Source organism: Myxine glutinosa, chromosome 1, assembly GCF_964187855.1.
Source record: "Myxine glutinosa chromosome 1, kmMyxGlut1.1, whole genome shotgun sequence".
NCBI classification, from domain to species: Eukaryota; Metazoa; Chordata; class Myxini; order Myxiniformes; family Myxinidae; genus Myxine; species Myxine glutinosa.
Genome location: NC_136261.1, coordinates 112,360,880 through 112,386,865, shown reverse-complemented (window position 1 = coordinate 112,386,865; position 25,986 = coordinate 112,360,880). Strand labels below are relative to the sequence as shown.

Genomic DNA, 25,986 nt, shown 5'->3' with positions numbered 1-25,986 from the left:
GGTGAGAGGCGGGGATTTAGGCTTTGTGCAAGCTGAGAGATTCGGGCACCGTTAGCGCAGATAGCGAAGTTCGCGCATTGTTCTCTAAATTCACCTTTTATTTTAATTCGCTTTAATTGGAACCTGTCGCATTCAGCCATTTAATATCCATATCCCTCAGTAATTTGCGCGCTTTTTTCCGAGGTCCGAAGCGGCACAACAAAGGGAGGAAAGGAAGAGCCGAGATCTTGTGCTACGCATCGTCTCGATTGTGCTCGGAATGTCTTGCAAGACCAACGGAGACGGTATGAAAATCCATTTCGGACTTCTAAATGGTGGAAACAAATACCTCACCGCAGAGAGTTTCGGCTTCAAGGTGAATGCGTCGGGGACCAGCATGAAGAAGAAGCAGATCTGGACCATGGAGCAGGAGGCCGAGGATGGCGGGGCGGTGTTCTTCAAGAGCCACCTCGGGCGCTACCTGGCCGCTGATCGCAACGGGAACATCTCTTGCGACGCCGAGGAGCGCGACGACGGCGATTGTCGCTTCGTGGTCCAGGCTCAGGCGGACGGCAAATGGGCGATCCAGTCTCAGACCCACGGGAGGTACCTCGGCGGGAGCGAAGACCGCTTGAGCTGCTTCGCGCAAAGCATGGGGCCGGGCGAGCTGTGGAGCGTCCACCTGGCGATGCATCCTCAGGTGAACCTCTTCCACGTAGGTCGAAAGCGCTACGCGCAGCTTCTCGAGGACGAGCTGGCGGTAAACGCCGACGTACCTTGGGGCGTGACCTCCCTGGTCACCTTGGACTTTCACGAACGGCGTTACCTGCTCAAGACCAGCGACAATCGGCTGCTCCTGGGAGACGGATCCCTGGTCCGCGAGCCCAGTTCCGAGGCTCTGTTCACGCTCGAGTTCGTCGGCGGAAAGGTGGCGTTCCGGGACTGCCAAGGTCGCTTCTTGAGCGCCGTGGGACCCCGGGGAAGCGTGAAGAGCTCCAAGGCTGTGGGCAAGGCCGGGAAGAACGAGGTGTTCGAATTACAGGAGAGTCGTCCCCAGGTCGTGCTTCGGGCAAGCAATGGGCGCAACGTGTCCACCAAACAGAGTAAGGTCTACACTCCATTCATTTATTCCCTTCTCCTTACCTTACGTCTTTGCTCTTGTTCCTAATTACCTCCGCCACTGAAGGTGGGTGGAGGATGTTTTCACCCCTGTCTGTCTGTGAACAGGATATCTCAATAAGTTGTGGACGAATCCGGACTAAACTTGATGGAAAGGTTGTGTGTGTGCCGAGGAAGAGTTCCATTTTGGTGAAGATCCGAATCCGGATCAGAGAATTATTTTACGTGATTCTTCACCATTGAGTGATAAGCCTCAGATTATGATTCAGAATCTGAATCATAGCCTGGTGTTGGCTTAGTGGTTAGGGTGCCGGCTTGGGATACCTAGAATCCTGGGTTCGAATCCCGGTCGATCGCTGAATTAACGCCAGGGGGGTTGACTCAGCCTGATCATCCTTCCGAGGTCGGCTAATTGAGTACCAGCTCGCTGGGATGAATGATCCCGGTGTGTACCCCGGTTTAGAATAGGTACACCGTATCCCTGCGCATCGAAGAGGCGACCAAGGGTTGGCGTCAGGAAGGGCATCCGGCCATAAAAAAAAACATTGCCTCAAACAGGGAACCATGATTGTCATGGGGCCCGCAAGGCTAACCCCCACCCTAGCGGGGAAAATGGCCTTAAAACGATCATTCATTCATTCATTATTCAGATTATGATTCGGATTGCGATTGATTCAGAGATTGATTGATTCAGAGATTGATTGATTCAGAGATTGATTGATTCAGAGATTGATTGATTCAGAGATTGATTGATTCAGACATTGATTGATTGAGATTGATCGATTGATTGAGATTGATCGATTGATTGAGATTCATTGATTGATTGAGATTGATTCAGAGATTGATTGATTCAGAGATTGATTGATTCAGAGATTGATTGATTCAGAGATTGATTGATTCAGAGATTGATTGATTCAGACATTGATTGATTGAGATTGATCGATTGATTGAGATTGATCGATTGATTGAGATTCATTGATTGATTGAGATTGATTCAGAGATTGATTGATTCAGAGATTGATTGATTCAGAGATTGATTGATTCAGAGATTGATTGATTCAGAGATTGATTGATTCAGACATTGATTGATTGAGATTGATCGATTGATTGAGATTGATTGATTGATTGATTGAGATTGATTGATTGAGATTGATCGATTGATTGAGATTGATTGGTTGATTGAGATTGATTCAGAGATTGATTGAGAGTGATTCAGAGATTGAGATTGATTCAGAGATTGATTGATTGAAATAGATTCAGAGATTGATTGAGATTGATTCAGAGATTGATTGATTGAGATTGATTCAGAGATTGATTGATTGAGATTGATTGATTGAGATTGATTGATTGATTGAGATTCATTGATTGATTGAGATTGATTCAGAGATTGATTCAGAGATTGATTCATATTGAGATTGATTGAGACTCGAATTGAGATTTGAGAACAGGGTAGCTTGGGCTAAAACTGATATAGAGCAGGATATCTCAAAGTTATGGACGGATTTGAATGAAACTTGGTGGACAGGTTGGGTGTGTGACAAGGACAAATCGATTCGATTTTGGTGAAGATCTGAATCCAGATCCGACCTATCACGGTATCGGTGGGATACAAAACGTAAACTGTTCAGCCTGGTGGAGTTATGTGCTCTACCAAGCGCCGGTCTAGTTTTGTGACTCTTGTCATGTCAAATGACACTCCGTTTAAATGTCTGTCAGTTTAATGACCCCCTTGCTGCTGTAATGTGGTTTGTGTGTTTCATGTCATTTTCAGGTGTTTGAAGTCGCTCATGATGTTTCAGTTGCAACTTGCTTTGCTGTTTAGGCTTTCCTTTGTGAAATGTCGATTGTTTTTGTTGTTTAGCTGTTTGGGTAATTTGTGACCACCACGCCTGTCACTTGCCACCTGCCGGAATGTGACCTGTTTGGTGCACCCATCCGAGCACATAGCCCATGGATACTCGGAAACCGATTTGAACACGCTACACGGGATCCACTCTGACTGTGCTGCATCAACTATTAACACTCCATAAATGTTATCATTTTATTTACCTTCTCTATACCAATTATATTCTTACCAACAACTTCACCATCCCTATATAATTAACTTTTAGATCTTGTGTGTCTAGGCAAGGTATCCACACACAATATGTACCTTGGGATCTTTAATACCCACAGCATCATGCACAGATAAACCAGGGTTATGTTTACTATGTACAGTTGTGGCCAAAAATATTGCCCCCTTTGCACTTTTTTCAAATAACTCACAATTTTCTCTAAAAATAAGTTGAAATTGACAAAAGTATTTGGTCTCCACAATTCTTTATTTCACTGTTAATGTTACAGAACCTTTGTTTTTGATTCAGCACTTAATATATCATTTTAAATCAGAAAATAAAAAGAAATAGCATTGACAAAATTATTGACACCATTGACTTATTATTTGGTTTGGTTTATCTTTGGACAAAATAACTGCAGTTAAGCACTTCCTGTAGCCGTGAATGAGCTTCCTGCACCTCTCTACTGGTAGTTTGGCCCACTCTTCTTGTGCAAACTGCTCCAGTTCTCCCAGATTTGAAGAGTGCCTTCTCCCAACTGCTGTTTTCAGATCTCCCTACAGGTGTTCAATGCGATTTAGATCTGGACTCTTTGTTGGCTACTTCAAAACAGTGCAGCGTTTTGTCTTGAACCATTCATGGGTGCTTTTTTGAAATGTGTTTGGAATCATTGTCCTGCTGCAAGACCCATGACCTTCGACGGAGACCCAGCTTTCTGACACTGGGTTGAACATTGCGCTCCAAAATGCCCTGGTAATCTCCTGATTTCATGATGCCATGCACACATTCAAGGCACCCAGTGCCAGATGCAGCACAGCAACCACAAAACATCACTGAACCTCCTCCATGTTTGACTGTGGGGAAGGTGTTCTTTTCTTTGAAGGCTTCATTTTGTTTTCTGCAAGCATAGAGATGATGTGGTTTACAAAAAGCTCCAATTTGGTCTCATCTGTCCACAGGACATTATCCCAGAAGGATTTTGGTTTGTTCAGGTGTGTTTTGGCAAACTCCATTTGGACTTTCTTATGTCTCTTTCTCAGCAGTGGGGTCCTCCTGGGTCTCCTACCAGAGAACCCCCTTTCATTGAGTTGGCGACGGATGGTGCGAGTTGAAACTGTCATACCTTATGTCTGAAGATCAGCTTGAATCTGTTTGGCAGTTGATCGAGGTGCTTTCTCCACCATTCGACCAATGCTTTGCTGCAATCTTCGATCAAGTTTTCTCTTGCGGCCATGTCCAGGGAGGTTGGCTACAGTGCTATGGGCTTTAAACTTCCTGATAACATTACGGTGGACACAGGAACATCAAGGTCTCTGGAGATGGACTTGTAGCCTTGAGCTTGTCCATGCTTGGCTACAATCTTGTGTTTGACCTCCTCAGACAATTCTCTGATTTTCTTTCCTTTCTCCATGCTCTTTGCGGTACACACAGTGACAGAAAACAGCAGAATGACTCCTTTTCTCTGTTCAAACTGGTTGAATGAGTGATTTTTATACTGCAAGCACCTGCAACTTACCACAGGTGAGTTCATTTCCAAAGTAGAGAATCACCTGCTTGAAATCTAATTATTTCTAACAACTTTTAAAAGGTGCCAATAATATTGTCCATGCCATTTTAGTATTTCTGTGTGGAATAAGCCAATATTTCGTAATTTTTTCAGCTTATTTGTTTTGTTCCACTGCAAACTAAAGAAATACAAATGTGGATACCAAAAGATTTTTTAAATTTCAGCAATTTTCTGGAGGAAATGGTGCATTATTTGAAAAAAGTGCAAGGGGCCAATATTTTTGGCCATGGCTGTACCCCATCGGAAGGATGGCTTTTGGATCCCAGGCACTGATTATCTGTATTTTGGGGTAGTTATTTGGAAGACAGGATATAGTTGAAGGAGTAAAGACCATATCTGGAATAGGATAACGCTTGAGGACTTTATCGAAGTGGTTTTGGTGAAAATCAGAAGAATGTATTTTTCCTTTTAATAATAACAGTTCATACTTGTGACGCAAATGTTTGAGTTGAAAATATATTGTGAGATATAGTAGTACAACTGAAGGTTGAGAGACTAATATACCTGCCACATTGCATTGGAAAGTAAATACAATTCTATAACAAACTCTATCCCAAAATCCAGGGTTGCTTCCCTCCTCCACTCTTTTGTTCTTTTCTCCTGTGTTTGAGGAACCGCCTTGCAGAGGCAGAGGTGGTTCAGATCACACTCTTCATTCCAGTGCCCCTAGTTGCTGGTCGGGGCACCACCATCTCATGTCACCCCGTCTGTATGCACAATAACTTCTACTCTCATTAAACCCTCACGCACTTGTTTAGCCCTCCCTAACCCAACCACATAAGCCTCATATTTTCAGGTTACTTTGTTTCCTCTTTCCTTTCCTCCTTTCCTTTCTTCAATCCCTTTCCTGTTGTGTTGTTGTATATGTTGCCATTTTATCCTCTGTCACTTCACTCTTCCATGAGCTATGATTTTGTATTAAAAAAGGCAAAAATCAAAAACCAAAACTATCTTCACAACAAAAAACTTTTGAACGACTTCGATCAATTTTATGTATAAGCGTACTGTTTAAGAACTAAATTTGGAAGTATATATATATATATATATATATATATATATATATATATATATATATATATATATATATATATCTGAAGAAATTAAATAAGTTGCGGACGTAGCGTCAAGACGATTGATCGTTTATTTTCAGCCAAGCTTTCGGCCAAATAAGAAGTTTTTGTTGAACTCGGGGAAGACCGAGAAGAAGGCCGCAGAATTATTTTATTTCCTTGCATCATCATCATCCTGTTTTAGTCTACTGCAGGATGAAGTTTGCGCCCAACTCATGATGATGGTGTTTAGCATACTGCACTTGCCAAGTTACCACGCTTGTCACTTGAACCACCATTTAAAATTACCTGAAAGTCTAATCAGGCTCTGCACGGCATAAAACAAGTTTGAGAGTCCTGGAGCTGGAGATCGGTGGTTCGGTTCTGACCCAAGACAAGTCATATCAAATGCTTTAAAGATGGTACCTGCTGCTTCCTTACAGAACATTCAGCATTTGGAGGATAGAACACAAACGTTCGTGGAAGAGCTAGAATACAGAACGGATCAGGACACAACAGAACAAAAGGACGAGTAGAAAGAGGGGATGAAACACCCACAGCAGTGTTAAAGGACAAAATAGAGGGGGATGTGGGGAGGATTGTGGGGTAGGGGAGGACACATGGGATGGACAAGATGGATGCAGAAGCAAACTCTCAGGGAGGATAAACTGGGCATTTGGAAGGAGGTGGACCTTAGGGGGGTGGAGGAGGGAGGGTGATTCGGATTGTCATGTTGTCAGCCTGCCTTCCTAGCCCCTCCACCCCAACCCACTCCACATCTACACTATCCTCTTCGTATTTAAATGGATTTGCATTAATATTTGATATTTTGTTTCATGAAAGGTTTCAACTGGGATGTTCAAACATATTGTCCAATTGATGTGGGGTTTTTTCTGGTCCCACCTCTGATCAGTTTATTTCACAAACTAGTTTAGCCGTGGCCTGTGATCCTGGAATGGTTAATGATAAATGTGATCTCTCTCCTGCTGTGTAAACACCAACTCCATGATTGTTTGTTACCAACGAGCTTTGTTACCAATCGCCTACCTTTGTCTTGCCACGTGACTCATTGGTGCCCTGTTCAGAGCAAGGTGGGTGGTGATGTCAGGTGAGGTATCTATGTTCACTGATTTATTTGGAGTTCTTCAGTAATATCGTTGTTAATATATATATATATATATATATATATATGAAATTTGTTTCTTTTTATTTAGTATTTTGTTATTTGGTTTTGCGAAATAATTTTATTTATTTTTTCCAAATTAGATGATTAAATTTCCTTGTTTGTGATGAATTCTTCACATTTTCTTGTCTTTTCTTCTTTTCTAACCTTTCCTATCTAATGTTATATCTGATGGTGTTTTTTTCTATCCTTTCCATTTTGAAGGTTTTTGTGGTTTTAGCATATTTGCATTTTCTTGTTTTGTTTTGGATTCAGATTCCAAGCTCGTGGAAGAGCTAGAACACTGAATGGATCAGGGCGCAACAGAACAAAAGGAAGTGAAGAGAGGGGGGGGGGGGGGGGAGTGGAGGGGAACCGCCAACGGCAGTGTTGATGCTGGACAAAAGAGGGATATTTGGACAAACATTGGGTGTGGGGAGAAATGAGGTGAAGGGAAAGGTTCCATTAACGCAAACTCTTAAGGAAAAATTGGAAATTTGGAAGGAGGAAGGTGTAGCTGAAATGAAGCTGGGGGGTTTGGGACAGCACAGAAAATTTGCAAATATTTTCTTGTGGAACAAATCATGAAAAGACCACAAAGGAGGTGGGAGACGACAGAGACCTCTGACCTGTCTGTGATGGGACAGTGATAAGCCTGTAAACTCAGCTTCATCGTGGGAGATTCCAATAATATTGAAGGCCTTGGTCTCCACGGTGTCAAGCTGAGCAATATGTGATGTAGGGAGCCAGCCAAAGGGAGAGCAGTACTCCATTAAGCTGCGGATGAAGGCCTTGTCGGTGGATAGAGGCCCAGATGTGTCAAGGAAGGGCATTGCATAATTGAGGATGTCCATTGACTGACTGGCTTTAGAGGCCAACTTTGAAATGTGGTTTGCCCAAGAAAGATCATGACTAATGGTGAGACAGCTCGTAGTTTGAGTGACTGAACTTTCTCAATAGGATTGTTCAGAAAGTAGATAGGAGAGTTTGCCATTGGTCCTTTTGGGGAGAAAAATAGAAAAAAAGAAAAGAAACAAGGGCACAGAGAGAGACAGAGTGTGAGGTTTGTCAGTGAAATACATCCCGTGTGTGTGTCGTTTTTTAAATTTTTTTTTATCGGATGTGGACATTGCGAGCCGTCAATATACTTTTAAATGAATGCCAAGGACATCAGTAGACAATGGGCAAATGAGATTTGATTCTGGACATTTTATATATGAGGCATACTCATATATAGACATACTCTTCTGGACAACGGCATTTTCTATATTTATATATCCTACTCATTGTGCAAAATTGGAGAATTCCAGGTTGCTAGATTGGGAGGAATTCTTTTTTCTGAGATATCCCCATGATCTTTACGGATGCTAATAACTGAATATCAGGATAAGTAGTTTGGAGAAGAGGTAATTACTAACATAGAACAGCTACAGGGCTAACTGTCTCGTTGTCTCATTGTATGACAGGCACCGAACTGTCTGCAAACCAGGACGAGGAAACAGAACACGAAACATTCCAGATGGAGATGGAGCAGGATTCCCAGCGCTTTGCTTTCCGCACATTCTCAGGAAAATATTGGGTCTTGGGACCTGGTGGGATCCAGGCCTCCGTCAGCCAGCCGTGAGTCTGAAGTGTATTATCTGCACCCATTTTTTGTTTTGCGCTCTGTTTTTACTTGCTGGATGGACTAATAATGTGGTCACTTGATTGAAAACTACACAGAATTGTTACGTGAGTGTAAATTTGCAAACACTCGCTTTTCCATAAGCGTCAATCTTGTAGAGACAAAATATAAGTGTTTACCCGATGAACCCCCTTTAGAGGCCATTATTCCCCGCAGAGCAGGGGTTGGCCTTTTTCGGGCACCGTAGTCCCCTTTTTGTAGCAATGTTTTATGGCCGGATGCCCTTCCTGCCACCAACACTGTTCGTCGCCTCTTGCGACACACAGGGAATTACCAGTGAAATGGTACTCAATTTGCCGACCTCAGAAGGATGACCGGCTGAGTCAACCCCCCTGTCGTTAATTCAGCGATCGACCGGGATTCGAACCCAGGATCCTAGGATCCAAAGCCGGCACCCTAACCGCTAAGCCAACACCAGGTTAAGTGTTTACCTGATGAACGGCTCCAAATCATTAATATTTAAATCGACAACATGTTCTCTTTTGTCATCGGTGTTTTCACAATAGCTGGGCATCTGTTTGCTTGAAACATAACATTTCTTCCTCATAAAATTTTAACGAAGGTCTTTGCGAGTAAACTTTAATGGTCCGACTAAGACCAGTTTATCGCCCATTCGTAGCTCCTCTTTTTTTGTAAATTGATAAAGACATCTGTAATTTCTTGCCAGGTGGTTTTATATGTTCGAATTTTCAATTTTCCAAATCGCAACGACTTCAAATGAGTGGTTTTGGCTTGTGCAGGAATAAGGACTCGTGGTTCGACATGGAGTGGCATGGCAGGCAAGTGGCACTGAAAGCTCCCAATGGGAAATACGTGGCTCCACGCAAAAATGGCCAGCTTGCAGCACAGGGTGACATTGCAGGTGAGGAAAACTATGGTGCTGATGAGGACATTGCTATGGGAGATGTGCTATGGAGGAAATTGAAATGTTAAAGAAGCAACTAGAACAGCACTCGGTAGAGCGCATACCTCCACCAGGCTGAACAGTTTGTTTTGTATCCCACTGATGGGCCGGATCTGGATTCGGACCTGAACCAAAATCTAATCTGCTTGTTCTTGTCACCTAACTAACGCATCCACCAAGTTTAGTCATAACTCGTCCGCAACTTTTTTAAATATCATGTTATGTATCACTTTTTGCCCAATCTCTCAATGGTGAAGAATCGCTTAAAATGAAATAATTCTCATATCCGAATCCATATTCAGATCTTCACCAAAATCGAATCTATTCGGTCTTCTCTCTCTCTCACACACACACACACACACACACACACACACACACACACACACACACACACACACACACACACACACACACACACACACACACACACACACACACACACACACACACACACACACACACACACACACACACACACACACACACACACACACACACACACACACACACACACACACACGTTTCGTCCAAATCGGTCCATAACTTTTTGAGATATCCTTCTATATGTCGGTTTTCACCCTATCACTCAGAGGTGAAGAATCACTTCAAAAATTCTCTAATCCGAATCCGGATCATCATCAAAATCTAATCATTTCGTCCTCGTCACATGCGCTACCTCCACCAAATTTCGGCTGAATCGGTCCACAAAGTTTTGAGATATGTTGTTCACAGGCAGACAGACAGACAGACAGGGGTGAAAACATAACCTCCATCCACCTTAGGTGGTGGAGGTAAAAAATGTGATGTGTGTATTATACAAGTTACTGATTTACATTGAAGGTAAAACAGAGATGAAGCTTTAGTTCACGTTGTGAAGAGGTTCTGGAGTTGGCTGTTGATATTTTAGGCGGAGGGAAAAGGGAGTTCTGTGTAACGTTTGCAATTTTTTATTCGTCAAAACGATCGGCAGAAGTGACCAAGATCCTGTTTGCGTTTATCTTGTTGCTTCGTGTTGGGACATTTGGTGAATTGTGGTTTGTGCACGGGCTTGTTCAGCAAAATTGTTTGCCAGATGGCTGCTAACCGGCAACAGACTGGGGATTTGTGTTGAATTTGAGGTCAATGGTCTTGTTCCATTTGCATTTTATATCTGCGCATATAGTGTACATTGTTGCATTCCATCCAGAAAATGTTTTCCTTGTTAAATGAATGAAAAACAGTTCTTGAGATGCATTTTCTTCTCTCAGCAGTGATCTGAGGCTCATGGAAGAGTAGCTTGCACATGCATCACATACAGATTAAGGACATTAGATGTGAACTTACTTTACATTAATTACAAGAGGTTGAGCAACATCGACCCAGTGTAGGAGATATGGCTGGCAGGATGGCCTAGAGGTAGGTACACTCACCTTTAAGCTGTCTAGCCTGGGTTTGAATCCCGACCCAGCTATAAACTGCTGTCCTGGTGTTTCACAGGCAGGTGATTCATCAATGTGTGCCGTCCCTCGGATGGACAGTAAACCCTGTGTCCAGTCTGCCGGCATTAGTTGGTGGATGTTTAAAGATCCCACGGTGTCATTCGTGAGAGAGTCTGTGCCATCGCCTGGACGATGGCCGAATTCCAAATTCCTTCCCTAATTACATCTGGGTCGGGCAATGACAAATCACCCAGTGTAGCCCCTGCCAAGAAACCGCTTCGGCGGCGTCGACACTATGCCACAGAGTATGGTGCACGAGAGATATAAGATGTGAACCTGGGATCCCAGCATTGAGCCATAATGTGCTCAGATGGGAATGCCATACATGATTTGTAACAATGCTGAATGGTAATGCTTGAGGCAGGGTTGTGAGTGTGCTGCCAAGATTGGATGTGGTTTGGCTCCGCAGTGACGTTTTCTTGCGTTGCAAGCCAAGGTGGAAGTGTGGCAGACTGACGCAAACAATATTGGGCAAGATCAGGCAAATTTCGCACATCACGCATTTCCCAAGATGACTTTCACCTTGGCTCTATTAGATCATAACTTCAGGATCGTTTTAAGCTTCTCTTTGCAGGTAGGTACCTGTGAGGGTGTCTTTTGCCATTTTAGGTTATAAATCTACTGAAAAAAAAAAACAAGGACGGATACATTCAAAGTACACCGCCCCCTTGCCAAATAATTAAATATCCTGCAACGCGGCATTGCCGGGGCGCCTCCGGCGCCCGGCAATACCGTTGTGCAGCTCATAGAGGCTGCATTGCGAGGGAGAAGTGTATTCTAATTGATCAATTAATTGGATAATTAAAATCAATAAAAGATTATCACAAAATATTTTCTTCATCAATTGGCTAATAGCATAACTAAACCACTAGTGCTTCATCCGAAGACGTATCTTTTAGAAATTTAATTAAATAAGTCATTAATAAAAAATGAAATAATTAATTGATTAATCAATAAATAATTAATCAATAAATAATTAAGCGATTAAATGATTAATCAATTAATCAAAAATATCCTTGATAGCCACATCACTTGGTCACTGTCATGTCCAAATATTAGCTTCCCAGCTCAAAAGGTGCCTGAGATATTGGCCAAATGCGAAAGAAAATAAATGAATGATTAATAATGAAAATAAATAAATAATAATCATAAAAAAATTAAATCATTAATCAATTTGGTCAGAGAACACATAAACCACCACCATTTCATCAGAATCTGTAACTGATTTTTTTTTCTAGTAATTAATCGATTAATTAAATAATTAATCGATTAATTGATTAATCAATAAATCAAAAATATCCTTGATAGCCACATCACTTGGTCACTCATGTCCAAATATTAGCTTCTGGGCTCAAAAGGTGCCTGAGATATTGGCCAAATGAGAAAGAAAATAAATAAATGATTAATAATGAAAATAAATAAATAATAATCATAAAAAAATTAAATTATTAATCAATTTGGTCAGAGAACACAATAAACTACCACTATTTCATCAGAATCTGTAACTTTAAAAAAAAAAGTTTTTTTGTCATTAATCGAATAATTAAATAATTAATCGATTAATTGATTAATTAATAAATCAAAAATATCCTTTGCAGCCAAATCACCTGGTCATTGGCATGTCCAAATATCAGCTTCCTAACTCAAAAGGTGCCTGAGTTAATGGTCAGAAGAGAAAGGAAATTTGATTAATTAAATATGTACTTAATTAATCGCTAATAATTAAATAACTCCTCAATTTATTGATTAATCAAAAAAAATATATACCGTTTTTGACAAAGCACTTTCTCACTATTGTGCCAAAATTTCAGCTTCCTAGCTCAAAGGATGGCTGAGATATCGCCCGGACAAACAAACAAGAAAGAAAACAAACAAGAAAGAAACCAGAGTGAAAACTGAGTACTCTCTTTCAGCGTGCGTCACTGCCGAGCCCCCTTTGGTGCCTGGCAATGACGATTTGCAATGCCTGGAGATGGCATAGGAAAGGAGCGGTGTACAATAAATAAATGCTTAATAATGAAAATAAATAAATAATAATCATAAAAAATTAAATTATTAATCAATTCGGTCAGAGAACACGTAAACCACCACCATTTCATCAGATTCTGTAACTAAAAAAAAATAAAAAATTTTTTAGTCATTAATCGAATAATTAAATAATTAATCGATTAATTGATTAATTAATAAATCAAAAATAGCCTTTGCAGCCAAATCACCTGGTCATTGGCATGTCCAAATATCAGCTTCCTAACTCAAAAGGTGCCTGAGTTAATGGTCAGAAGAGAAAGGAAATTTGATTAATTAAATAAGTACTTAATTAATCGCTAATAATTAAATAACTCCTCAATTAATTGATTATTCAAAAAACAAACAATACCGTTTTTGACAAAGCACTTGCTCACTATTGTGCCGAAATTTCAGCTTCCTAGCTCAAAGGATGGCTGAGATATCGCCCGGACAAACAAACAAGAAAACAAACAAGTACACATACATTCAAAGTACACCGCCCCCATGCCAAATAATTAAATATCCTACAGCGCGGTATTGCCGGGGCGCCTTAGGCACCCTGCAATACCGCAGTGCAGCTCATAGAGGCTGCATTGGGAGGGAGAGGTGTACACTAATTGATTGATTAATTGTATAATTAAAATCAATAAAAGATTATCACAAAATATTTTCTGAATCAATTGGCTAATAGCATAACTAAACCACGAGTGCTTCATCCGAAGATGTATCTTTTAGAAATGTAATTAAATACGTCATTACTAAAAAATTAAATAATTAATTTATTCATCAATAAATAATTAATTAATCGATTAATCAATAAATAATTAATCGATTAAATGATTAATCAATAAATCAAAAATATCTTTGATAGCCACATCCCTTGGTCACTGTCATGTCCAAATGTTAGCTTCCGAGCTCAAAAGGTGCCTGAGATATTGGCCAAATGAGAAAGAAAATAAATAAATGATTAATAATGAAAATAAATAAATAATAATCATAAAAAAATTAAATTATTAATCAATTCGGTCAGAGAACACATAAACCACCACCATTTCATCAGAATCTGTAACTTAAAAAAAATAAAATTTTTAGTCATTAATCGAATAACTAAATAATTAATCGATTAATTGATTAATTAATAAATCAAAAATAGCCTTTGCAGCCAAATCACCTGGTCATTGGCATGTCCAAATATCAGCTTCCTAACTCAAAAGGTGCCTGAGTTAATGGTCAGAAGAGAAAGGAAATTTAATTAATTAAATAAGTACTTAATTAATCGCTAATAATTAAATAACTCCTCAATTAATTGATTATTCAAAAAACAAAAAATACCGTTTTTGACAAAGGACTTGCTCACTACTGTGCCAAAATTTCAGCTTCCTAGCTCAAAGGATGGCTGAGATATCGCCTGGACAAACAAACAAGAAAGAAAACAAGTACAAACAAGTACAGATACATTCAAAGTACACCGCCCCCATGCCAAATAATTAAATATCCTACAGCGCGGCATTGCCGGGGTGCCTCCGGCGCCCGGCAATACCGCAGTGCAGCTCATAGAGGCTGCATTGGGAAGGAGAGGTGTACACTAATTGATTGATTAATTGTATAATTAAAATCAATAAAAGACTATCACAAAATATTTTCTTAATCAATTGGCTAATGGCATAACTAAACCACATGTGCTTCATCCGAAGATGAATTTTTTAGAAATTTAATTAAATAAGTCATTAATAAGAAAATAAATAATTAATCAATTAATCAATAAATAATAAATCGATTAAATGATTAATCAATAAATCAAAAATATCCTTGATAGCCACATCACTTGGTCACTGTCATGTCCAAATATTAGCTTCCCAGCTCAAAAGGTGCCTGAGATATTGGCCAAATGAGAAAAAATTAAAAAATGATTAATAATGAAAATAAATAAATAATAATCATTCAAAAATTAAATTATTAATCAATTCGGTCACAGAACACATAAACCACCACCATTTCATCAGAATCTGTAACATATATATATATATTTTTTAGTAATTAATCAAATAATTAAATAATTAATCGATTAATTGATTAATTGATCAATCAATAAATCAAAAATATCCTTGATAGCCACATCACTTGGTCACTCATGTCCAAATATTAGCTTCCGAGTTCAAAAGATGCCTGAGCTATTGGCCAAATGAGAAAGAAATTAAATAAATGATTAATAATGAAAATAAATAAATAATAATCATTAAAAAATTAAATTATTAATCAATTCGGTCAGAGAACACATAAACCACCACCATTTCATCAGAATCTGTAACAAAAAAAAAAAAAAAACGTCATTAATCGAATAATTAAATAATTAATTGATTAATTGATTAATTAATAAATCAAAAATAGCCTTTGCAGCCAAATCACCTGGTCATTGGCATGTCCAAATATCAGCTTCCGAACTCAAAAGGTGCCTGAGTTAATGGTCAGAAGAGAAAGGAAATTTGATTAATTAAATAAGTACTTAATTAATCGCTAATAATTAAATAACTCCTCAATTAATTGGTTAATCAAAAAACAAAAAATACCGTTTTTGCCAAAGGACTTGCTCACTACTGTGCCGAAATTTCAGCTTCCTAGCTCAAAGGATGGCTGAGATATCGCCCGGACAAACAAACAAGAAAGCAAGAAAACAAACAAGAAAGCAAGAAAACAAACAAACAGAGTGAAAACTGAGTACTCCCTTTCAGCGTGCGTCACTGCCGAGCCCCCTTCGGTGCCCAGCAATGACGATTTGCAATGCCTGGAGATGGCATAGGAAAGGTGCGGTGTACAACAAACAACCAGAGTGAAAACTGAGTACTCTCTTTCAGCGTGCGTCACTGCCGAGCCCCCTTTGGTGCCCGGCAATGACGATTTGCAATGCCTGGAGATGGCATAGGAAAGGAGCGGTGTACAACAAGTACACATACATTCAAAGTACACCACCCCATGCCAAATAATTAAATATGCTGCAGCGCGGCATTGCCGGGGCGCCTCAGGCACCCGGCAATACCGCAGTGCAGCTCATTGAGGCTGCATTGGGAGGGAGAGGTGTACACTAATTGATTGATTAATTGTATAATTAAAATCAATAAAAGATTATCACAAAATATTTTCATAATCAATTGGCTAATCGCATAACTAAACCACTAGTGCTTCATCCGAAGATGTATCTTTTAGAAATTTAATTAAATAAGTCATTATAAAAAATTAAATAATTAATTGATTACTCAATAAATAATTAATCGATTAATCAATAAATAATTAATAGATGAAATGATTAATCAATAAATCAAAAATATCCTTGATAGCCACATCACTTGGTCACTCATGTCCAAATATTAGCTTCCCAGCTCAAAAGGTGCCTGAGATATTGGCCAAATGAGAAAGAAAATAAATAAATGATTAATAATGAAAATAAATAAATAATAATAATCATTAAAAAATTAAATTATTAATCAATTTGGTCAGAGAACACATAAACTACCACTATTTCATCAGAATCTGTAACTTAAAAAAAAAAAAGTTTTTGTCATTAATGGAATAATTAAATAATTAATCGATTAATTGATTAATTAATAAATCAAAAATATCCTTTGCAGCCAAATCACCTGGTCATTGGCATGTCCAAATATCAGCTTCCTAACTCAAAAGGTGCCTGAGTTAATGGTCAGAAGAGAAATGAAATTTAATTAATTAAATAAGTACTTAATTAAACGCTAATAATTAAATAACTCCTCAATTAATTGATTATTCAAAAAACAAAAAATACCGTATTTGACAAAGGACTTGCTCACTACTGTGCCGAAATTTCAGCTTCCTAGCTCAAAGGATGGCTGAGATATCGCCCGGACAACCAAGAAAACAAGAAACCAGAGTGAAAACTGAGTACTCTCTTTCAGCGTGCGTCACTGCCGAGCCCCCTTTGGTGCCCGGCAATGACGATTTGCAATGCCTGGAGATGGCATAGGAAAGGAGCGGTGTACAATACATTCAAAGTACACCGCCCCATGCCAAATAATTAAATATGCTGCAGCGCGGCATTGCCGGGGCGCCTCTGGCGCCCGGCAATACCGCAGTGCAGCTCATTGAGGCTGCATTGGGAGGGAGAGGTGTACACTAATTGATTGATTAATTGTATAATTAAAATCAATAAAAGATTATCACAAAATATTTTCATAATCAATTGGCTAATCGCATAACTAAACCACTAGTGCTTCATCCGAAGATGTATCTTTTAGAAATTTAATTAAATAAGTCATTTATAAAAAATTAAATAATTAATTGATTACTCAATAAATAATTAATCGATTAATCAATAAATAATTAATAGATGAAATGATTAATCAATAAATCAAAAATATCCTTGATAGCCACATCACTTGGTCACTCATGTCCAAATATTAGCTTCCCAGCTCAAAAGGTGCCTGAGATATTGGCCAAATGAGAAAGAAAATAAATAAATGATTAATAATGAAAATAAATAAATAATAATCATAAAAAAATTAAATTATTAATCAATTTGGTCAGAGAACACATAAACTACCACTATTTCATCAGAATCTGTAACTTTAAAAAAAAAAATTTTTTTGTCATTAATCGAATAATTAAATAATTAATCGATTAATTGATTAATTAATAAATCAAAAATATCCTTTGCAGCCAAATCACCTGGTCATTGGCATGTCCAAATATCAGCTTCCTAACTCAAAAGGTGCCTGAGTTAATAATGGTCAGAAGAGAAATGAAATTTAATTAATTAAATAAGTACTTAATTAAACGCTAATAATTAAATAACTCCTCAATTAATTGATTATTCAAAAAACAAAAAATACCGTATTTGACAAAGGACTTGCTCACTACTGTGCCGAAATTTCAGCTTCCTAGCTCAAAGGATGGCTGAGATATCGCCCGGACAACCAAGAAAACAAGAAAGAAAACAAACAAGAAAACAAACAAGTACAAATACATTCAAAGTACACCGCCCCATGCCAAATAATTAAATATGCTGCAGCGCGGCATTGCCGGGGCGCCTCTGGCGCCCGGCAATACCGCAGTGCAGCTCATTAAGGCTGCATTGGGAGGGAGGGGTGTACACTAATTGATTGATTAATTGTATAATTAAAATCAATAAAAGATTATCACAAAATATTTTCATAATCAATTGGCTAATCGCATAACTAAACCACTAGTGCTTCATCCGAAGATGTATCTTTTAGAAATTTAATTAAATAAGTCATTTATAAAAAATTAAATAATTAATTGATTACTCAATAAATAATTAATCGATTAATCAATAAATACTTAATAGATGAAATGATTAATCAATAAATCAAAAATATCCTTGATAGCCACATCACTTGGTCACTCATGTCCAAATATTAGCTTCCCAGCTCAAAAGGTGCCTGAGATATTGGCCAAATGAGAAAGAAAATAAATAAATGATTAATAATGAAAATAAATAAATAATAATCATAAAAAAATTAAATTATTAATCAATTTGGTCAGAGAACACATAAACTACCACTATTTCATCAGAATCTGTAACTTTAAAAAAAAATTTTTTTTTGTCATTAATCGAATAATTAAATAATTAATCGATTAATTGATTAATTAATAAATCAAAAATATCCTTTGCAGCCAAATCACCTGGTCATTGGCATGTCCAAATATCAGCTTCCTAACTCAAAAGGTGCCTGAGTTAATAATGGTCAGAAGAGAAATGAAATTTAATTAATTAAATAAGTACTTAATTAAACGCTAATAATTAAATAACTCCTCAATTAATTGATTATTCAAAAAACAAAAAATACCGTATTTGACAAAGGACTTGCTCACTACTGTGCCGAAATTTCAGCTTCCTAGCTCAAAGGATGGCTGAGATATCGTCCGGACAACCAAGAAAACAAACAAACAAGCAAGAAAACAAACAAGAAAACAAACAAGAAACCAGAGTGAAAACTGAGTACTCTCTTTCAGCGTGCGTCACTGCCGAGCCCCCTTTGGTGCCCGGCAATGACGATTTGCAATGCCTGGAGATGGCATAGGAAAGGAGCGGTGTACAACAAGAAACCAGAGTGAAAACTGAGTACTCTCTTTCAGCGTGCGTCACTGCCGAGCCCCCTTCGGTGCCCGGCAATGACGATTTGCAATGCCTGGAGGTGGCATAGGAAAGGAGCGGTGTACAACAAGAAACCAGAGTGAAAACTGAGTACTCTCTTTCAGCGTGCGTCACTGCCGAGCCCCCTTCGGTGCCCGGCAATGACGATTTGCAATGCCTGGAGGTGGCATAGGAAAGGAGCGGTGTACAACAAGAAAACAAGAAAGAAACCAGAGTGAAAACTGAGTACTCTCTTTCAGCGTGCGTCACTGCCGAGCCCCCTTTGGTGCCCGGCAATGACGATTTGCAATGCCTGGAGATGGCATAGGAAAGGAGCGGTGTACAACAAACAACCAGAGTGAAAACTGAGTACTCCCTTTCAGCGTGCGTCACTGCCGAGCCCCCTTCGGTGCCCAGCAATGATGATTTGCAATGCCTGGAGATGGCATAGGAAAGGTGTGGTGTACAACAAACAAGTACACATACATTCAAAGTACACCGCCCCCATGCCAATTAATTAAACAAGTACACATACATTCAAAGTACACCGCCCCCATGCCAAATAATTAAATATCCTACAGCGCGGCATTGCCGGGGCGCCTCCGGCCTTGGCGCCTCCGGCGCCCGGCAATACCGCAGTGCAGCTCATCGAGGCTGCTTTGGGAGGGAGAGGTGTACGCTAATTCATTGATTAATTGTATAATTAAAATCAATAAAAGATTATCACAAATTATTTTCTTAATCAATTGGCCAAGAGCACAACTAAAGCACTCGTGCTTCATCCGAAGATGTATCTTTTAGAAATTTCATTAAATAAGTCATTAATAAAAAATTTAATAATTAATTGATTCACCAATAAATAATTAATCGATTAAATGATGAATGAATAAAACAAAAATATCCTTGATAGCCACATCACTTTTTTTTTTTTCTTTTTTTTTTTTTGGATACTGAATCGAGGGTCGTGAAAGAGCTGACATTTATTTCACAAACAAATCAACCAGACAAACAAAATATATCAAAAGAGGAGCGGAAGACAAGAGAAGGGGAAGCACACAAACACTTGAGGGCACACAACATTTAAGAGCAGGGAGATGTGTGGGAGGGAGAGGGCTTGGGGGGAGGGGGGTGGCAGAAGTATCAAACACAAGGACACCAAGGACTTCCAGGACAGAAGTTGGTATTTCAAAAAAGTGGAATTGGGGTGAAATTAGCGGGGATAGAAAAGATCAATGTTTTGGATGTGGGAAGATAAGAGATGGTGGTGAACAGCTGTTTTAAAGACCTGGAGGGTGGAGTGGGATTGAAGAGAGTGAGGGAGTTTGTTCCAGAGGCGGGAGAAAAGAGGAATGAAGGAGTGAAGGTGAGCAGAGAGTCTTGATTTTGGCAGTTTAACCATAAGAGGGTTGCAGGCAGATCTTGTGCGACCTGTAGGAATATTTGCTGGACAGAGCCCAGAGAGAGCTGGGGGGGAAAGGCCAGAGAGGAGTCGGTAGAAGACGGAAAGACCACCAACCTGCCTGCGGTGAGTGAGTGAGAGGCCCTTGGAGTTGGCTTCATCGCGGGAGATTCCAATGATTCTGAATGCTTTGGTTTCAACAGCATGAAGACGAGCTAGGTGTGAGGCAGGTGCACCAGCCCAGAGGGGAGAGCAGTATTCCATTGAGCTGCGGATGAAAGCCTTGTATGTGGAGAGGAGCTCAGGTGTGCCAAGGAAGGACTTCGCACGACGGAGGATGCCCAGTCGGCGACTGGCTTTGGAGGCCAGATTTGAAATGTGGTTTTCCCAGGAAAGATCATGCCAGATAGTGAGACCCAAAAGCTTGAGTGACAGAACTTCTTGGAGAGGATTATTCAGAAAGTGGATGGGAGGGTTGTCCAGTCGGTCTTTTCGGAGAGACATCGTAAGAGTGTGAGATTTGTCAGGATTGAAAGACATGTTCCACTTGTATGCCCAGTCTGTGATTTTGTCCAGGTCTGCAGAGAGTGAGGAGGCTGCAGACTGCTGATCTGAGGGATGAAGAATGGAGCGACAGAGAGTAGAGTCATCAGCAAAGAGATAGAGAGGATTTTCAAGAGAGTCAGAGAGATCATTGATGAAGACCAGAAAAAGCACAGGGCCCAGAACACTGCCTTGGGGAACTCCAGCTTGAACAGGAAGAGGAGATGAGAGAAACCCATTCAGGGCCACACGTTGACTACGACTAGAGAGGAAGTCCGCAAGCCATGCGTAGAGATTTCCATGGATGACGCAAGAGGAGAGTTTGGTGAGCAGAGCGGGGTGCCAGACGGTATCGAAGACACATGACATGTCAAGGCAGACAGCTCTGATATTCCAGCCATGCGTGGAGATTTCCATGTGGTCACTGTCATGTCCAAATATTAGCTTCCCAGCTCAAAAGGTGCCTGAGATATTGGCCAAATGAGAAAGAAAATAAATAAATGATTAAGAATGAAAATAAATAAATAATAATCATTAAAAAATTAAATTATTAATCAATTCGGTCACAGAACACATAAACCACCACCATTTCATCAGAATCTGTAACTGAAAAAAAAAAAAAAAAATTAGTAATGAATCGAATAATTAAATAATTAATCGATTAATTGATTAATCAATAAATCAAAAATATCCTTGATAGCCACATCACTTGGTCACTCATGTCCAAATATTAGCTTCCGGGCTCAAAAGGTGCCTGAGATATTGGCCAAATGAGAAAGAAAATAAATAAATGATTAATAATGAAAATAAATAAATAATAATCATAAAAAAATTAAATTATTAATCAATTTGGTCAGAGAACACAATAAACTACCACTATTTCATCAGAATCTGTAACTTTAAAAAAAAAAGTTTTTTTGTCATTAATCGAATAATTAAATAATTAATCGATTAATTGATTAATTAATAAATCAAAAATATCCTTTGCAGCCAAATCACCTGGTCATTGGCATGTCCAAATATCAGCTTCCTAACTCAAAAGGTGCCTGAGTTAATGGTCAGAAGAGAAAGGAAATTTGATTAATTAAATATGTACTTAATTAATCGCTAATAATTAAATAACTCCTCAATTTATTGATTAATCAAAAAAAATATATACCGTTTTTGACAAAGCACTTTCTCACTATTGTGCCAAAATTTCAGCTTCCTAGCTCAAAGGATGGCTGAGATATCGCCCGGACAAACAAACAAGAAAGAAAACAAACAAGAAAGAAACCAGAGTGAAAACTGAGTACTCTCTTTCAGCGTGCGTCACTGCCGAGCCCCCTTTGGTGCCTGGCAATGACGATTTGCAATGCCTGGAGATGGCATAGGAAAGGAGCGGTGTACAATAAATAAATGCTTAATAATGAAAATAAATAAATAATAATCATAAAAAATTAAATTATTAATCAATTCGGTCAGAGAACACGTAAACCACCACCATTTCATCAGATTCTGTAACTAAAAAAAAATAAAAAATTTTTTAGTCATTAATCGAATAATTAAATAATTAATCGATTAATTGATTAATTAATAAATCAAAAATAGCCTTTGCAGCCAAATCACCTGGTCATTGGCATGTCCAAATATCAGCTTCCTAACTCAAAAGGTGCCTGAGTTAATGGTCAGAAGAGAAAGGAAATTTGATTAATTAAATAAGTACTTAATTAATCGCTAATAATTAAATAACTCCTCAATTAATTGATTATTCAAAAAACAAACAATACCGTTTTTGACAAAGCACTTGCTCACTATTGTGCCGAAATTTCAGCTTCCTAGCTCAAAGGATGGCTGAGATATCGCCCGGACAAACAAACAAGAAAACAAACAAGTACACATACATTCAAAGTACACCGCCCCCATGCCAAATAATTAAATATCCTACAGCGCGGTATTGCCGGGGCGCCTTAGGCACCCTGCAATACCGCAGTGCAGCTCATAGAGGCTGCATTGGGAGGGAGAGGTGTACACTAATTGATTGATTAATTGTATAATTAAAATCAATAAAAGATTATCACAAAATATTTTCTGAATCAATTGGCTAATAGCATAACTAAACCACGAGTGCTTCATCCGAAGATGTATCTTTTAGAAATGTAATTAAATACGTCATTACTAAAAAATTAAATAATTAATTTATTCATCAATAAATAATTAATTAATCGATTAATCAATAAATAATTAATCGATTAAATGATTAATCAATAAATCAAAAATATCTTTGATAGCCACATCCCTTGGTCACTGTCATGTCCAAATGTTAGCTTCCGAGCTCAAAAGGTGCCTGAGATATTGGCCAAATGAGAAAGAAAATAAATAAATGATTAATAATGAAAATAAATAAATAATAATCATAAAAAAATTAAATTATTAATCAATTCGGTCAGAGAACACATAAACCACCACCATTTCATCAGAATCTGTAACTTAAAAAAAATAAAATTTTTAGTCATTAATCGAATAACTAAATAATTAATCGATTAATTGATTAATTAATAAATCAAAAATAGCCTTTGCAGCCAAATCACCTGGTCATTGGCATGTCCAAATATCAGCTTCCTAACTCAAAAGGTGCCTGAGTTAATGGTCAGAAGAGAAAGGAAATTTAATTAATTAAATAAGTACTTAATTAATCGCTAATAATTAAATAACTCCTCAATTAATTGATTATTCAAAAAACAAAAAATACCGTTTTTGACAAAGGACTTGCTCACTACTGTGCCAAAATTTCAGCTTCCTAGCTCAAAGGATGGCTGAGATATCGCCCGGACAAACAAACAAGAAAGAAAACAAGTACAAACAAGTACAGATACATTCAAAGTACACCGCCCCCATGCCAAATAATTAAATATCCTACAGCGCGGCATTGCCGGGGTGCCTCCGGCGCCCGGCAATACCGCAGTGCAGCTCATAGAGGCTGCATTGGGAAGGAGAGGTGTACACTAATTGATTGATTAATTGTATAATTAAAATCAATAAAAGACTATCACAAAATATTTTCTTAATCAATTGGCTAATGCATAACTAAACCACATGTGCTTCATCCGAAGATGAATTTTTTAGAAATTTAATTAAATAAGTCATTAATAAGAAAATAAATAATTAATCAATTAATCAATAAATAATAAATCGATTAAATGATTAATCAATAAATCAAAAATATCCTTGATAGCCACATCACTTGGTCACTGTCATGTCCAAATATTAGCTTCCCAGCTCAAAAGGTGCCTGAGATATTGGCCAAATGAGAAAGAAAATTAAAAATGATTAATAATGAAAATAAATAAATAATAATCATTCAAAAATTAAATTATTAATCAATTCGGTCACAGAACACATAAACCACCACCATTTCATCAGAATCTGTAACATATATATATATTTTTTAGTAATTAATCAAATAATTAAATAATTAATCGATTAATTGATTAATTGATCAATCAATAAATCAAAAATATCCTTGATAGCCACATCACTTGGTCACTCATGTCCAAATATTAGCTTCCGAGTTCAAAAGATGCCTGAGCTATTGGCCAAATGAGAAAGAAATTAAATAAATTATTAATAATGAAAATAAATAAATAATAATCATTAAAAAATTAAATTATTAATCAATTCGGTCAGAGAACACATAAACCACCACCATTTCATCAGAATCTGTAACAAAAAAAAAAAAAACGTCATTAATCGAATAATTAAATAATTAATTGATTAATTGATTAATTAATAAATCAAAAATAGCCTTTGCAGCCAAATCACCTGGTCATTGGCATGTCCAAATATCAGCTTCCAAGCTCAAAGGATGGCTGAGATATCGTCCGGACAAACAAACAAGAAAGCAAGAAAGCAAGAAAGAAAACAACCAGAGTGAAAACTGAGTACTCCCTTTCAGCGTGCGTCACTGCCGAGCCCCCTTCGGTGCCCAGCAATGACGATTTGCAATGCCTGGAGATGGCATAGGAAAGGTGCGGTACAACAAGAAAACAAACAACCAGAGTGAAAACTGAGTACTCCCTTTCAGCGTGCGTCACTGCCGAGCCCCCTTCGGTGCCCGGCAATGACGCTTTGCAATGCCCGGAGATGGCATAGGAAAGGAGCGGTGTACAACAAACTAACCAGGGTGAAAACTGAGTACTCCCTTTCAGCGTGCGTCACTGCCGAGCCCCCTTCGGTGCCCAGCAATGACGATTTGCAATGCCTGGAGATGGCATAGGAAAGGTGCGGTGTACAACAAACAACCAGGGTGAAAACTGAGTACTCCCTTTCAGCGTGCGTCACTGCCGAGCCCCTTCGGTGCCCGGCAATGACGTTTTGCAATGCCCGGAGATGGCATAGGAAAGGGGAAGGGGGGAGGGGAGAGGGAAGAGGGGGGGGATGGGGAGGGTGAGGGATGGGAGGGTGGAGGGTGGGGAGGGGGTGGGGAGGAGGGGGGGAGGGGGGTGGGGAGGGGGGTGGGGAGGGGGAGGGGGAAGGGGAGGGGGAAGGGGAGGGGGAAAGGGGAGGGGGGAAGGGGAGGGGGGGAGGGGGGAAGGGAGGGGGGAGGGGGGAAGGGGAAAGGGGAGGGGGAGGGGGAAGGCGAGGGGGGAGGGGGGAAGGGGGAGGGGGGTGGGGGGAGGGGGTGGGAGGGGGGAGGGGGGACCCGGCAGAAGTACCCGGCATTGCTGGGCGGGGGAGGGGAGAAGAGGGGGGGAGGGTGGGTGGGAGGGGGAGGGGGGGGACCCGGCAGAAGTACCCGGCATTGCTGGGCGGGGGAGGGGAGAAGAGGGGGGGGGAGGGGAGAAGAGGGGGGGGAGGGGGAGAAGAGGGGGGGGAGGGGATAGTGGGGAGGGGAGAAGGGTGGGGGAGGGGAGAAGGGAGGGGGGAGGGGGTAGGGTGGAG

At 39.3% G+C, this 25,986-nt stretch overlaps 1 protein-coding gene across 1 annotated transcript in view; it reads left to right on the top strand.

Moving 5' to 3' along the window:
* Positions 1–25,986, top strand: part of FSCN1 (fascin actin-bundling protein 1) — a 38,182-nt gene continuing 12,196 nt past the window's right edge. Inside the window, exons 1-3 of the mRNA XM_078776273.1 lie at positions 1–1,082; positions 8,397–8,550; positions 9,355–9,476. Of these exons, the coding sequence (XP_078632399.1) occupies positions 260–1,082; positions 8,397–8,550; positions 9,355–9,476 (1,099 nt within the window). The 5' untranslated portion in view covers positions 1–259. The remainder of the gene's footprint in view (positions 1,083–8,396; positions 8,551–9,354; positions 9,477–25,986) is intronic.